The sequence below is a fragment of the Medicago sativa genome, chromosome 2, assembly GCF_051527215.1.
Source record: "Medicago sativa cultivar Bolivia chromosome 2, Bolivia_mono, whole genome shotgun sequence".
NCBI classification, from domain to species: domain Eukaryota; kingdom Viridiplantae; phylum Streptophyta; class Magnoliopsida; order Fabales; family Fabaceae; genus Medicago; species Medicago sativa.
This window is the reverse complement of record NC_140750.1, coordinates 82,694,394-82,709,990: the sequence shown is the minus strand read 5'-3', so window position 1 is coordinate 82,709,990 and position 15,597 is coordinate 82,694,394. Positions and strand designations below refer to the sequence as shown.

Here is a 15,597-nt window from a genome sequence, read left to right as displayed (position 1 = left end):
GCATCGAAAACGGATTAACGGTTTGAGTTTTACGGCCGAAAACGTGAAAGGTAGAAAATCTGAAGTTGTCTGTCGAACTATGAACGTGCCACGATGGAAGCCCAACGTGCCACGATTTTTCCAGAATCGAAACCATTTTTAGGCTGTCCAAACGTGCCACGATGGTACCTCAACGTGCCACGATGCAGTGTTGACTTAAACTATATTTGACCCATTTTTATGCCTCTAAAGGGTTCCTAAGATGTACAGTAAGGCCCCAAATCAATAAGCTTAATGAGAGGGATTTAATTAAGGGTTATAGGAGTAGTTCCTTGCCATAGTGTAACCCAACTTGCGAGCAAAGTTACTCGCCACTGCGAGTTAGGCTGTTAGTTGCCCAAAATTGTCCCGATGCGATCCTTTCGCACGTATAGACTTGAGTTGACCTTAGAAGTAAGTAAGAGAGCTGTTTAGGATGCTTTCATAAGCTCCAGAAGTCTGTTCAGGTGACTGAGATTAGAATTGTTGTTGCATGAATGTTATAATGATGCTTTATGATACTTATGATGATGTAATTCATTCATTAGATGATGTTAAAGCATTCAAGCGTTATTAAATGATGTATCTTGCTGTTGTTCCCTGCTATTGACTGTTAGTGTCTTGAGGTTGCATGAGTCGGTCTATGTTGTTTGAATTTAAGAAGTTGTCCATGATTATGAGTCGTATGAGTTGTTCACGTTGTTGTCTAAGTTGTTGGAAGTTGAGTTCATTGCATGCTCATTAAAGTTGGGGGCTTTAGGCCCGGCAGCCTTTGTGCTCATTAAAGTTGGGGGCTTTAGGCCCGGCAGCCTTTGTGCTCACACGTTGAAGAGCCTATTATGCTCATTTTGTTGTTGATTGGTACCACATGCATTTGCATATCAAGAAGTTTCATGATGGTCTAAGTTGTTAAGTTGTTGTTGAGTTGATAGAGTTGCATTGTCAAGATGAGTTGTGTTGTTAAGTTGTTGTTGAGTTGATAGAGTTGCATTGTCAAGATGAGTTGTGTTGTTAAGTCGTTGTTGAGTTGGTAAAGTTGCATTGTCAAGATGAGTTGTGTTGTCGAGCTAAGTGTTAAGTTGATTATGATTTGTGATGATATTTAGTAATGGTATTTGATGATTGTATTTGTTATGAAATGAAAAATATGTTGAGTGTTAATTGTGGATATGTTATTAATGTTTAAGTTGTTAAATGCATTTTATTGGATTATATGCTTAATGTATTGATTATGAAATCTCACCCCTTCTGCGTATATGTTGCCTCGACCGTGGGTAATGTGCAGGTAATAAAGACTAGAGGCGTTCGTGAGTGGACTCCTCACATTGTGTCTAGGTGCTCTGATACGTAACGGGATGGGGACTTGCTTTACTACTATTCCTTACGTGTCCTTATGAACTTTTTATGAATAAATGTTGAACTGAAACTATGAGATTTTGATGAGGCCTGCGTGCCAAGACTTTTAATATGTTGAACTATTTTCCGCTGCAAGATTGTAGATTTTTTTTGATGTTGAATTTTGAGAGATAATTATTATTATCTGTTTTTAAGATTTTTAAGTAGTATGTGACATTCCGTTATGAATTAAATACTCTGATTTAAATGAAATTTTCAAGTTGGGAAAACGGGGTGTTACAATTGGTATCAGAGCAGGTCGGTCCATTCGGCCAAGTAGTAGAGTCATGTTGTGTCGTATTACAGTTTTGTACTGTATTTGAGTTGTCATGTTTGATGTTGTTTGTTGTGTAACCCTTTGTATGGACTGGTTGGAGTACAACCATGTCCATATTAATTGTTTTAGTAAGTCGGCGTATTTTTTTCTGCTGTCGAGGAAGAAAGTGGAGCAGAGTTTTTGACTACTAATTAGCTGAAGCAGTTAGAACGTGACGAAATCTTGATGTTTCATTGATGGCGTCTTTGTCCATGGAGAATCAAGCAGTAATTGATAGGTTGTAAGTGGGTGCACGTGCGTTTAGCAAGATTGACTTGAGATCGGGTTACCACCAGATTAAAGTGAAAGATGAAGATATGCAGAAGACGGCGTTTAGAACGCGATATGGACATTATGAATATAAGACGGAAGAAGAACATGCTGAGCATTTGAAGATTGTCTTGCAAGTGCTGAAAGAGAAGAAGTTGTATGCCAAATTGTCTAAGTGTGAATCCTGGTTGAATGAAGTAAGTTCTCTTGGCCATGTTATTTCTGGTAGTGGTATTACAGTTGATCCGTCTAAAGTTGATGCAGTATCACAATAGGAGACTCCTAAGTCAGTCACAGAGATTAGAAGCTTTTTGGGTTTAGCAGGTTACTACCGAAGATTTATTGAAGGATTTTCTAAGTTGGCACTTTCGTTAACGCAATTGACTTGTAAAGGTAAGACCTTTGTGTGGGATGTTCATTGTGAGAACAGTTTTAACGAATTGAAGAAGCGTTTGACGACGGCTCCAATCTTAATTTTGCCGAAGTCCGATGAACCTTTTGTGGTGTATTGTGATGCGTCCAAGTTGGGTTTAGGCGGTGTGCTTATGCAAGATGGTAAGGTGGTTGCTTATGCATCAAGACAGTTGAGATTACATAAACGAAATTATCCTACTCATGATCTGGAATTAGCTGCAGTTGTATTCGTGCTTAAGATTTGGAGACATTACTTGTATGATTTGAGATTTGAGGTGTTTAGTGATCACAAGAGTTTGAAGTACTTGTTTGATCAGAAAGAATTGAATATGCGACAACGAAGGTGGCTCGAATTGTTGAAAGATTATGATTTTAGTTTGAATTACCATCCGGGTAAAGCTAATGTGGTTGCAGATGCCCTAAGTAGGAAGAGTTTACATATGTCTGCTATGATGGTGAAGGAATTTGAATTGCTTGAACAGTTTAGAAATATGAGCTTAGTTTGTGAAATGTCGCCTTGGAGTGTTAAGTTAGGAATGCTGAAAATTGATAATGATTTCTTAAAAGATATTAAAGATGCGCAGAAAGCTGATGTTAAGTTTGTGGACTTGTTGGCTGCTAGTAATCAAACTGAAGATGGTGACTTTAAGGTCGATGGTCAGAGTGTGTTGAGGTTTCGAGGTAGGATTTGTATTCCAGACAATGATGAGATAAAGAAGATGATTCTTGAAGAGAGTCATAGGAGTAGCTTGAGTATCCATCCGAGAGCTACAAAGATGTATCATGATTTAAAGAAGTTGTTTTGGTGGTCTGGATTGAAACGTGATGTAGCACAATTTGTGTATTCTTGTTTAATTTGTCAGAAGTCGGAGGTGGAGCATCAGAAGCCTGCTGGATTGATGACACCGTTAGATGTACCAGAATGGAAATGGGATAGTATATCCATGGATTTTGTGACGAGTTTGCCGAATACTCCTAAGGGAAATGATGCTATTTGGGTGATTGTGGATAGATTGACGAAGTCGGAACACTTCCTCCCGATTAATATTAGTTTTCCTTTTCCTGTGGCTCAGTTGGCAGATATTTATATTCGAGACATAGTGAAATTGCATGGTGTTCCTTCAAGCATCGTGTCAGATAGAGATCCAAGATTTACTTCTAGATTTTGGAAGAGTTTGCAAGAGGCTTTAGGCTCTAAGTTGAGATTGAGTTCGGCTTATCATCCTCAAACAGATGGTCAGTCGGAAAGAACAATTCAGTCACTCGAAGACTTGTTGAGAGTTTGTGTACTTGGGCAAGGTGGAACTTAGGATAGTCATCTCCCGTTGATAGAGTTCACATATAATAACAGTCATCATTCAAGTATTGGGATGGCACCTTTCGAGGCCTTGTATGGTCGGAAGTGTAGGACTCCGTTGTGTTCGTTTGAAACAGGTGAAAGTGTGGTTTTAGGACCAGAAATTGTTCAGCAGACTACTGAGAAAGTGAAAATGATTCAAGAAAAGATGAAAGCGTCGCAGAGTCGACAAAAGAGTTACCATGATAAGCGTAGGAAACACCTTAAGTTTCAAGAAGGAGAGCACGTGTTCTTGAGAGTTACTCCGATGACCGGTGTTGGTCGTGCATTGAAGTCCAAGAAGTTGACTCCGAAGTTTATTGGTCCTTATCAGATATCTGAGAGAATTGGCACGGTGGCTTATAGAGTTGGCTTACCACCGCATCTATCAAATTTGCATGATGTGTTTCATGTGTCGCAGTTGAGGGAGTATGTCCCAGACCCGTCCCATGTGATTCAGAATGATGATGTGCAAGTTAGAGACAACCTTACGGTGGAGACCTTACCTTTGAGAATTGGTGATCGCAAGGTGAAGACGTTGAGGGGCAAGGAGATACCTCTAGTGAGAGTTGTTTGGAGTGGAGCAACTGGTGAAAGCTTGACATGGGAGCTAGAGAGTAAGATGGTAGAGTCTTATCCAGAGTTGTTTGCTTGAGGTAAATTTTCGAGGACGAAAATTCTATAAGTTGGGGAGAGTTATAACGCCCGTCTTAATTATTTAATTAATTCGATGAAGTTTAGAATATATTTATAAATATATGCTTATATGATTTATGATTTAAGTAATTTATATGACTAAGATGTGTGAATTATATGATTCGTGAGGTTGAGTAGTTTATATGATTTATGAATAAATTATGTGGAGTATATGATGTTGTGAAGTTGTTATGTTGGTGTGATTTATTTTATTATTAAATAAAATAAGATATGAGAAATAAAATAAAAATATTAGAAGTTGGGCTGTGAGGTGGAAATAGTAAGTTTATAGGTGAGATGAGCAATAAGGGTAAATAAATAAGACAAACATAAGTGGGAGACGTTTTTACGTGAAACGCTTTTGGGAAAAGGGAGAAAAAGTCAGAAGAGGAGATCAAGAGGGAGAGAGAGCTGCGATTCTGCTATAATCAGGTAAGGGTGAGACTAATTTTCAATATTATTAAGGTTATAATTCTGTAGAATGATTTAGCATGATTAGGTTGAGTTTTGTGAGAATTGATGAATTAGGGTTTGAGGGAGTTTGAGGATTAATTGATGAAAAATTGTTAGATTGATGAAGAGACTGTAATTAGACCTTAGATAATCCCCATAATGATTATCAGAAGTAATTTTGAAGCTAAAACTATGTGATTAGATGAGATGTCGGTGAGTTAAGAATTAGGGTTGTGAGGTTTTGGAAAACGAGTTTTGAGTGGTTTAAACTTGAATTTTTCTGTAGAATATGATAGAGCTTAGTGTCAGGAGTGCGTAGGCGAAAACGGCATCGAAAACGGATTAAAGGTTTGAGTTTTACGGCCGAAAACGTGAAAGGTAGAAAATCTGAAGTTTTCTGTCGAACTATGAACGTGCCACGATGGAAGCCCAACGTGCCACGATTTTTCCAGAATCGAAACCATTTTTAGGCTGTCCAAACGTGCCACGATGGTACCTCAACGTGCCACGATGCAGTGTTGACTTAAACTATATTTGACCCATTTTTATGCCTCTAAAGGGTTCCTAAGATGTACAGTAAGGCCCCAAATCAATAAGCTTAATGAGAGGGATTTAATTAAGGGTTATAGGAGTAGTTCCTTGCCATAGTGTAACCCAACTTGCGAGCAAAGTTACTCGCCACTGCGAGTTAGGCTGTTAGTTGCCCAAAATTGTCCCGATGCGATCCTTTCGCACGTATAGACTTGAGTTGACCTTAGAAGTAAGTAAGAGAGCTGTTTAGGATGCTTTCATAAGCTCCAGAAGTCTGTTCAGGTGACTGAGATTAGAATTGTTGTTGCATGAATGTTATAATGATGCTTTATGATACTTATGATGATGTAATTCATTCATTAGATGATGTTGACGCATTCAAGCGTTATTAAATGATGTATCTTGCTGCTGTTCCCTGCTATTGACTGTTAGTGTCTTGAGGTTGCATGAGTCGGTCTATGTTGTTGGAATTTAAGAAGTTGTCCATGATTATGAGTCGTATGAGTTGTTCACGTTGTTGTCTAAGTTGTTGGAAGTTGAGTTCATTGCATGCTCATTAAAGTTGGGGGCTTTAGGCCCGGCAGCCTTTGTGCTCATTAAAGTTGGGGGCTTTAGGCCCGGCAGCCTTTGTGCTCACACGTTGAAGAGCCTATTATGCTCATTTTGTTGTTGATTGGTACCACATGCATTTGCATATCAAGAAGTTTCATGATGGTCTAAGTTGTTAAGTTGTTGTTGAGTTGATAGAGTTGCATTGTCAAGATGAGTTGTGTTGTTAAGTTGTTGTTGAGTTGATAGAGTTGCATTGTCAAGATGAGTTGTGTTGTTAAGTCGTTGTTGAGTTGGTAAAGTTGCATTGTCAAGATGAGTTATGTTGTCGAGCTAAGTGTTAAGTTGATTATGATTTGTGATGATATTTAGTAATGGTATTTGATGATTGTATTTGTTATGAAATGAAAAATATGTTGAGTGTTAATTGTGGATATGTTATTAATGTTTAAGTTGTTAAATGCATTTTATTGGATTATATGCTTAATGTATTGATTATGAAATCTCACCCCTTCTGCGTATATGTTGCCTCGACCGTGGGTAATGTGCAGGTAATAAAGACTAGAGGCGTTCGTGAGTGGACTCCTCACATTGTGTCTAGGTGCTCTGATACGTAACGGGATGGGGACTTGCTTTACTACTATTCCTTACGTGTCCTTATGAACTTTTTATGAATAAATGTTGAACTGAAACTATGAGATTTTGATGAGGCCTGCGTGCCAAGACTTTTAATATGTTGAACTATTTTCCGCTGCAAGATTGTAGATTTTTTTTGATGTTGAATTTTGAGAGATAATTATTATTATCTGTTTTTAAGATTTTTAAGTAGTATGTGACATTCCGTTATGAATTAAATACTCTGATTTAAATGAAATTTTCAAGTTGGGAAAACGGGGTGTTACATCGCCTACCGTAGCCTTTGCCCACAAGGTAAGCATGGAATATATCGAGCAATCCAAACTTGGCACCACAAGAAATTCAAGAATTATAGACCACCTAGAAAAGCATTCTTGGCAGATTTTAGACTCTCAGTTATTACAAGCGGACTAAACCCTCAAAGTAAGGAAAACCCTTCGAAAATGAAAAAAAAAATGGCAAAATGATGACATTATTAACGGTCTAAACCCTCACTAATTTTAGAAGCCAAGGCAATTTTAATTTACTAGCGGTCTAAGCCACCATTATGAAGAAGACAAATTTGTAGGTTATTATTGGAGGACGGGTCGCAAGTAATAGCCTGAAAGAATACAAATAAAAAAAAAATTAGTTGTCGTCTTACTGGCAAGCCAGTCCACCAGTAATGACTGCCCCCTTGAAAAACAAGTTGTCGATGATGTTAACCTACTTAACAACGCTTAAAAGCGTTGGTATTAATGTGTTATTGTATCTTATGATAAAACTTTTTCATGTGAAAAAAGTGTTGTTAAGCTCCCTTGACAATGCTTTTTAGCTTTGATCAACATTGTCAAAGTCACCCATTGACAACATTTTTTGCTATATGCATTGTAAATGTTGCAAAAGAATAGGCTCTACTAGCGCGTAAAGTAAATAAGTACTCTTAGAAACACATTGTCAAAGAAGATAATATAACAATGCCTATCTAATGAAGCGTTGTCATAGACTATCTTTTTGTTTGTGTGTGTGGATTTTATAACTCTACCAATAAAATTGTTTATGATAGGATTATATCCGTGAGCTTACTCAAATCTGTATAAGAGGAATCTTCTTGAATCAACTCAACCTAATAGATTCTTAAACAATAAACCATCGATTTCCGTCCTACACTATCACTATCATTTGAATTTAGTTCTTAAGTTATATAAAATTCATCAATTTAGTTTTAGTTGTTAAGATCTCGGAGATTAAATTGATGAATTTTCATATTCTTAAATGATTGCTTATTATATCTATATACTAGTTTAGAGACCCGGCGTTGCCCGGGTTAGATATTAAATAAGTTTTATAAGTTTGTATGCACGAATACACGTGTCAGTATATTAGATTGAATTTATTTAAATTTACAATTATAATAATATCATAAAAATAAATATAAATATTTCAAAAAAAAAATTAAAATTAAATATAAATGATGAGATGAATGTCCAATGCAAGAATAAAAAGTGTAACAAAATCAATAATGAATTAGTCCAAGTGGTAATAGTTTTGGGTCCTTTAAACATGGACTATTACTTTCCCACCCTATTGCCTTCTCCCGCGCCCTGTAAAATTTCTAAAAATGCCCTTGTGCATTCCGGATTTTAAAATTTGGATTCATGTTTACTATTTCGGATTTTATAATACGGACAATTCTTATGTATAATCAGCCATCAGACTCTCTCACATTTCAATAGTTTTGAGTTTTCCTTTTAAAAACAACAAAAAACTAAGTGAAAAAATGCTAAAAACCTGACAAATAAAATCATAAAAATATAAAAAATAGTACCAAAAAATTCTAAAAATCAAATAAAACTAATGGAAATTTTTTCGGATTTTTCTGAGAATATGAAAAATTAATAAAAATGAAAAATGGGTCTAAACGATGGAATTTTGGATTTTGAGGGGCGGAGTCCCGTAAGAAGTCCCTTCTATCATGGTCCTTGAATTTTTTCTGATTTTCTGGGGATGTTTCTGAGCAATCCGATCAAGTAGCCTGAAAACCCGATTTTTGTTAAATAAAATATTGGTTTTTAAAAATAGATAAAATAATAAAAATATTGAGAATGAATGTGGAAGTGACATGTGGCATAAAAAACTTTACTTTATATATATATACTATTGATTGATTGATGTGTAGTTTGTTGAGATAAAAAATACTGAGTGCATAAGATCAAAAGTTTGTTGAGATATTTATGTTAAATAAAATAGAAAAAATAATAAAAATATTGAGAATGAATGTGGAAGTGACATGTGGCATAAAAAACTTTACTTTATATATATACTATTGATTTTGTGACTAAATTAAAGGGAAAATGATAATTTAGGAAATAAATTGATGATTTATTCGATATTCGAAAGATCGAATATAAACTAGATAACATAACATGAAAGCAGTCAAGTCGCAACATCGCAACGTTACTTATTATATGTTTTCCTTTCTGTTCACATTCATACCCTACAACTCCAACTCTTAAGAACTATAACTTGTTAGATCTTAAACATAGAAGAGAATGAACAGAAGAATGTAGATAGCTTGCAGCCCAAGTAATTGTTAGGGGCTTTTTGGTACTTTTAATAAGCTTCTTCTTTGTTAGTTAAGTCTGTTACCAAACTCTCTATATATAAGAGTGTTGTAATAGTTCAGTCAATAATGAGAATAAACATTTCATTTCATTCATTTTGTTTCCTTGATAATATGGTATCAGATTTACTCTCTCTCTTCTTGAGAGGAGTTTGTTACGATTCAGTTACAAGCTTCCGCCATTGATGCTCAAACTCAAGCTTTTCATCTTCTTCGTTTTTCGTTGATTCTTTTACAGAATCTTCTTGATTCTTCTTCGTTTCTTCTCGATTTTGTCTCAATTTCACTTTGAGATTCTTCGTTCTTTGTTTTTTCTCTTTGATCGTTCTTCTTCGTTTTCTTACGGTCATACTCTGTTTTCTCTGATTCGCATTTCTTGCTTCTTCTTCATCATGCCTCCTCGTCAAGCACCAATTGCTCATCAACCAGATACGAATTCTCCATACTATGTGCACCAATTCCTCTTTCACTATATTACTGGTTTATGTTGATGATGTGATCTTGGCTGGTAACACTCTTTCTGAGTTTACTTTGATTAAAAGTGTTCTTCATGATGCTTTTAAAATCAAAGACATTGGCCAACTGAAATATTTTTTGGGCCTGGAGGTTGCACATTCAAACTCTGGCATATCTTTATATCAAAGAAAATATTGCCTTGATCTCTTAGAAGATTCAGGTTTACTTGGGTCTAAACCACTTTCCACTCCTTCTGACCCTTCTATTAAGCTCTATAATGATTCTGCACCTTCATTTCCTGACATTTCAGCTTATAGAAGATTAATTGGCAGATTGTTGTATCTCAATACAACAAGACCTGATATCACATATATTACTCAGCAACTTAGCCAATTCCTTAGTAACCCTACTCAAACTCATCATAATGCAGCTATGAGAGTTTTAAGATACCTTAAAGGATGCCCTGGTAAAGGTTTATTCTTTCCCAGAAGTTCATCTCTTCAACTCAAAGGATACACTGATGCTGACTGGGCTGGCTGCAGAGACACTAGAAGGTCCATATCTGGCCATTGTTTCTTCCTTGGTAATTCTCTTGTTTCATGGAGAACCAAGAAACAACTCACTGTTTCCAGGTCATCTTCAGAAGCTGAATACAGAGCACTTGCATCTGCTTCATGTGAACTGCAGTGGCTTACCTATCTGCTCAGAGATTTGGAGGTCACATGCATCAAGCCACCTGTGCTCTATTGTGATAATCAGAGTGCTATCTACATTGCAGCCAATCCTGTCTTCCATGAACGCACCAAACATCTGGAGATTGATTGCCACATAGTCAAGGAAAAGTTGCAAGCTGGCTTGTTCAAACTACTGCCCATTTCTTCCAAAGATCAGCTAGCAGATTTCTTCACTAAATCACTGCTTCCTCAACCCTTTAATCTCCTTTTATCCAAGTTGGGGTTGCTCAACATTTACCAACCTCCAACTTGTGGGGGGATATTAAACATAGAAGAGAATGAACAGAAGAATGTAGATAGCTTGCAACCCAAGTAATTGTTAGGGGCTTTTTGGTACTTTTAATAAGCTTCTTCTTTGTTAGTTAAGTCTGTTACCAAACTCTATATATATATAAGAGTGTTGTAATAGTTCAGTCAATAATGAGAATAAACATTTCATTTCATTCATTTTGTTTCCTTGATAATATTAGATACACTAGCATGGATCACATTTTACATGTCATATAACTTCAAAACATCCTGTTTCAACTTTGTCATCAATTCTTCTATTGTTATCCTGTATTCCTCACCCATCTGCCACATAAAATCCATGTAATTAACATTTTATCAATGCTTCAAAATTTCAAACAAGTATTCATAATTGAAACATAAAAACATTACCTTAGCAATGATGGTAATGTTGAGGGTATTTTTTCCAAATGGAAGCACACTACTGGTGGAAACATAGAGGTGCATATTTTCCAGCATTGACAATAGTTTGAACAAAATGCCTTCATGTTTCTCACAGTTGATTTTAATAAGTACTAGTTCCTTCTCTGATTCTATGCCAATGGCCTCTACTTCAGGGAGGAGCACATGATTGGAATCCAAATTATCATTACGTGGATGAGATTGAAATTTTTTAATAGAGATTATGGACTTGCTACTTTTTTTATTCCTCTCATAACATTGTTGCTCCAGCATTGATATGCGTTCTTTAAGTTGTTTCACGTAATTAATAGCTTCACCAAGTACAGAAACCTTGTCTATCTATACAAGTAAAATATTTAATGACATTGTTATATATCAATCTCACAATAAAGAATCTCACCTAAAACTTAAGAGTGTAAAAATTATCTCACCTCATAAGTCACATGTCATAATGTACATTTACTAAACCTTATCAACAAAAATACTTGAATATCTTCATCATTCTTCTATCATACGTTCCCTTTTATTCTCACTCTTTATTTGAAACAAATGCAAGAGAAAAATATTCTTTTATTGACAATTTCTCTCAAATTAAACAAATGCAAAATCACTATATTTAACTTTAGTTAGTAATTAAATGTTTCAATTTATTCTTTTTTAAAAAAAACTTAGAGTGAAAAAGCATTGCATGACAATAAATATCTCAATTGTTGTTGCACCTGTGTTAATTTATTATTTAATTTTATATAAATTATATTTCATAATTTAGAAATCACCATGTGAAATCACCTGTGTTAATTTATTTTATGTCCTTCTTTGTTACTCACATTTACAGAGGAGGAAATTAACGTGCTGATAATTAAGCTTGTTAAGTTTGGATTTAAGTTTGAGTTCTTATGCTTGGAGCTTGGTGGTCTCAGTTGCCTCTAATGACTATACTAAAAATAGATTTTCTTTGTTCCTTTTTGGCTTATCAATGTATTTTGGGCCTTGCTTCATCTCGAAATTGATTAATTTAGTTGAGATACATGGTTACTCACATGCAAAAATGTGATTAATTTAGTTGATTAAATAGTTCACATTGAAATTCATGTTTAATTCTTGAAATTGAATTAACCACAATTTTTGCCATGAACTGAATTAATCTTGTATTCAATTGAATTAATCACATTTTGTAAGATTTTTTTTTTTTGATTAAATTTTGTAAGATGTTTAAATAGTGGGGTCCATGTATCACTACTAAATACAATATAATTGAATTACTTGGTAAAGTATTTTTACATTGTTAAGCATATATCCATTAAATATTGTAAAAAAAAGCATATCCACTAAAATAGTACTCCTCCGTTTCAAAATGAGTGTCACTTAAAAAAAATTGTTTCAAAATGAATGTCACTTTACATTTCCAATACAATTTTAATTTTTTTCTTCCAACTTTACCCTCAATAAATACTCAAACTTTTCTCTCTCACACAATTTTCAATACAACTTTAAGTTTGTCTTGTTCTTTTAAAGTAAGGTTATTTTAGTAAAATTGCTATGACATTTGACTACTTTATTTCATTCCTTAATCCGTATGCAATTGACTAAAGCGACACTCATTTTGAAACGGAGAGAGCATAGAACAAAGAAACCTATCCATTATAAAAAGTTAATATAATAAACCTCATGTTTAATCCATATTTAGTATTTCCATGCTTTGATCTACAAAAAACAGAATGTTGCATATATTGAAGAAGAATTGCAGGAACTGACCTTCTTCAAGCCGGGTATCATAGCCGAAAGTGCTATGAATCTCTCTGCCATTTCTTGTCTCCTTTTTCTCTCTGACATTATGTGACCTTGTATCTCCCATGAGCTTCTCACCCTCTTATTCTTTCCATGTGTAGCAGCATTATTAGGCACTGAATTAGAACAATGTCCTATTATTGTTGGATGCTTCTGATTGAAGGAGTTATCACTACCCTTCATATCCTATAGATTTTTTTGACAGAGGGAAATAGAAATATTATCATAACATATACATATACTTTGACAAAATTGATATTAACTTGACAATGAAATTATTTTTATAAAATGGCTAGTTAATTAATTACCATATTAGAGAACCAATTCTCCCACCAATTCTCCATGTTAGGTATAGATAAAGTAAAAGGAGGGTATCTGTATTTATCGGGTGATTCTATGGTGATAGAATTATCATAAAAATAAAAAAATAATTGTGTGTGAAGGAGAGGGATCGTGAAGCTGGAAGACACAATGGGAAGCAAAAAGGTGTTTATGGGGTACGTTTGTTTTCATTATTATTATCATTGATGATGTGTGAAATAGTACAAACAATTTTATTTTTTTTTCCTCATAGATTCCCCTCTTATTTACACTAAAAAATAAATAAATTGTCAGATAATGCTTTGCAAAAAAAAAGGTAATATATTAACTATTGGGTTGAAGTGCAAATATTTACCCACCTGTACTGTATGTATCACAAATAACTGAAGCATAATTGATTTGTGAAAAAAAAAAAAAACTGAAACATATGACCACTTATGAAGTTTAGATGGATTTAGTGGATGCTATAGGCTTGTTGGGTCAAGATAACTATTATAGTATTGACTAAGTCAAAAGTACCATGTGACCACTTATATCAGGAGATAATGCAAATAAACTTTGACAAATATTTACTCCCTCGGAAATAAAGATGTGGAGAACATGATAGCCGGTGTCAATAAGAGGAATGAATATTGTCTCAATTGGAAGGGGAAAAAAATGAGGGAATAATGTAGAGATTTTTGACTATTGATCTCTGTATTATAAACGGTCAATATTAATGGTAGATATTAACCACTGGTAATATGAATATCAATGGTTAAGATCTGCACATTATTTCCACAAATTTTATTTTTCAATTCAGACAACCTACTCCTATTAATAAACCAATGGGCAACTAGCCACAACATTGAATTATTTCCTTCAATTAAGTCGTATGAGCAAGATATCAGTTGGTTAAGTTCATAATGTACAAAAGGTGTCAAGTGGATGAGGTTGAGAGGATGCTTAATTATTTTTGGTGGGGTGCAAAATGGTTGTGAATATGATGCAAAGTCAGCTGAAATGTCATTCACGCCGATTTTAACCAAGAAACACAAGCAGCACCTAAAGAAAATTAATATTGGTAAGTCGTTGTACAGAACCCGCTCTAGGGGTGAGCCATCTTCGTCTAATCAATGATTACTTTGCTAATATGGGTCACTCGGTCTATGGTGCGGTGTGGTTGTCGGTTTTCCCTCCTGACCTTCAGGCGGAGTTTTACTTGGACCGTTGTGGTTTACCTCATAATAGGTTTCCTTAGGCGGTTGTCTTCTTTATGTTTCCGCTTTCTTTTTCATTTTCATTTTCTTTTTCTTTGAGGGTTTTGGTCTAGTCCCCCCTCTTGTATTTATTTTTCCTTTTTTTTAACAATATTTGAGTTTGGCAGCATAGGATGGGGGCTCATCGGAGTGCCAACCTAATTGGGATGTCTTTGCTTCCCCTTGATGTCTGTCCTCTCTCTGGTCTAGCGAAAAGAAGACAAAAAAGTAGAAAAGTATCAAGTGGATGAGGTGCAAAAAATTTACAATGGGGAAGGGATGAGGAGCAAGGCCGGACCTTGGGGTGTGCAAACCGCTCAATGGAGCTGGGCCTCCCCAAGGTATGGGCCTAAAAAAAAATATAGCCCAGTAGTACTACTAAGTACTACTCCACTACTCCCAGGTTTCCACTTTTCTTTTCTGTTGTCTTGTTTTAGGCCTATTAGAATTGGGTCATCTTGCTTTTGATGTTAGATGGGTGTTTTTTTGGGATAGTGGTTTGAGGTTCCTCATGTATACGGTAGTGATTTTCATCTTTGGGTGTACATATATACGACACCTTGTATTTATCTTTTAAAAAAATTAAATAGCATTGTCTTTTAAAAAAATGCATTTTTATTTTATTACGGACCTCTTTTCACTTACAAAGCCGAGTCTTCAGATTCGTAGGGACGGCCTTCCCTGATGAGGAGGAATGAACTTTCGGGGCATCCACAATTTCAACTTGGTAATGTTGGAAAAACAAGGTTGGTATTTGTTAACCAACCCTCATGATTTGGTTTCTATCGTCATTAATTCTAGTTATATGTGGCATACCATTTGGACAAATCGAACTTTATTGAAGGAAGAATACCATAAGAGTATTGGTGATGGTTCTTTGATTTCAATTTGAAACATCATATGGCTTAGAAATGATATCATATTCCATTTATTTCAACTCCAAGCATTTACCCCACGAGTAATTCCAATGCTAATATGCTGATTGATGCAAATTCTGGAAATTGGAATACCAAGCCTTATTGACTTTTTTTTTTTTTTTTGCTTGAGAGATGTGAATGGTATTTTACAAATACTGCTTCTCAACCTCGGAAGGAATGATGAAGTTATATGCAGATTTATATGACCGAAGGAAAATGCTATTTCTCTAAAAAAAA

The 15,597-nt window shown here is 35.1% G+C and overlaps 1 protein-coding gene across 1 annotated transcript; it reads right to left on the bottom strand.

The window, feature by feature from the left end:
* Positions 1 to 8,954: 8,954 nt before the first annotated feature.
* On the bottom strand, positions 8,955 to 13,379 carry LOC146951555 (transcription factor bHLH25-like). The gene is made up of 5 exons (XM_085747562.1): positions 13,193 to 13,379; positions 12,852 to 13,070; positions 11,067 to 11,435; positions 10,879 to 10,979; positions 8,955 to 9,128 (listed from the first exon to the last, which is right to left on the bottom strand). The coding sequence occupies exons 1-4, from the start codon at positions 13,226 to 13,228 to the stop codon at positions 10,899 to 10,901; spliced, it is 705 nt and encodes a 234-aa protein (XP_085603688.1). The 5' UTR covers positions 13,229 to 13,379; the 3' UTR covers positions 8,955 to 9,128; positions 10,879 to 10,898.
* Between the last annotated feature and the right edge of the window lie 2,218 nt (positions 13,380 to 15,597).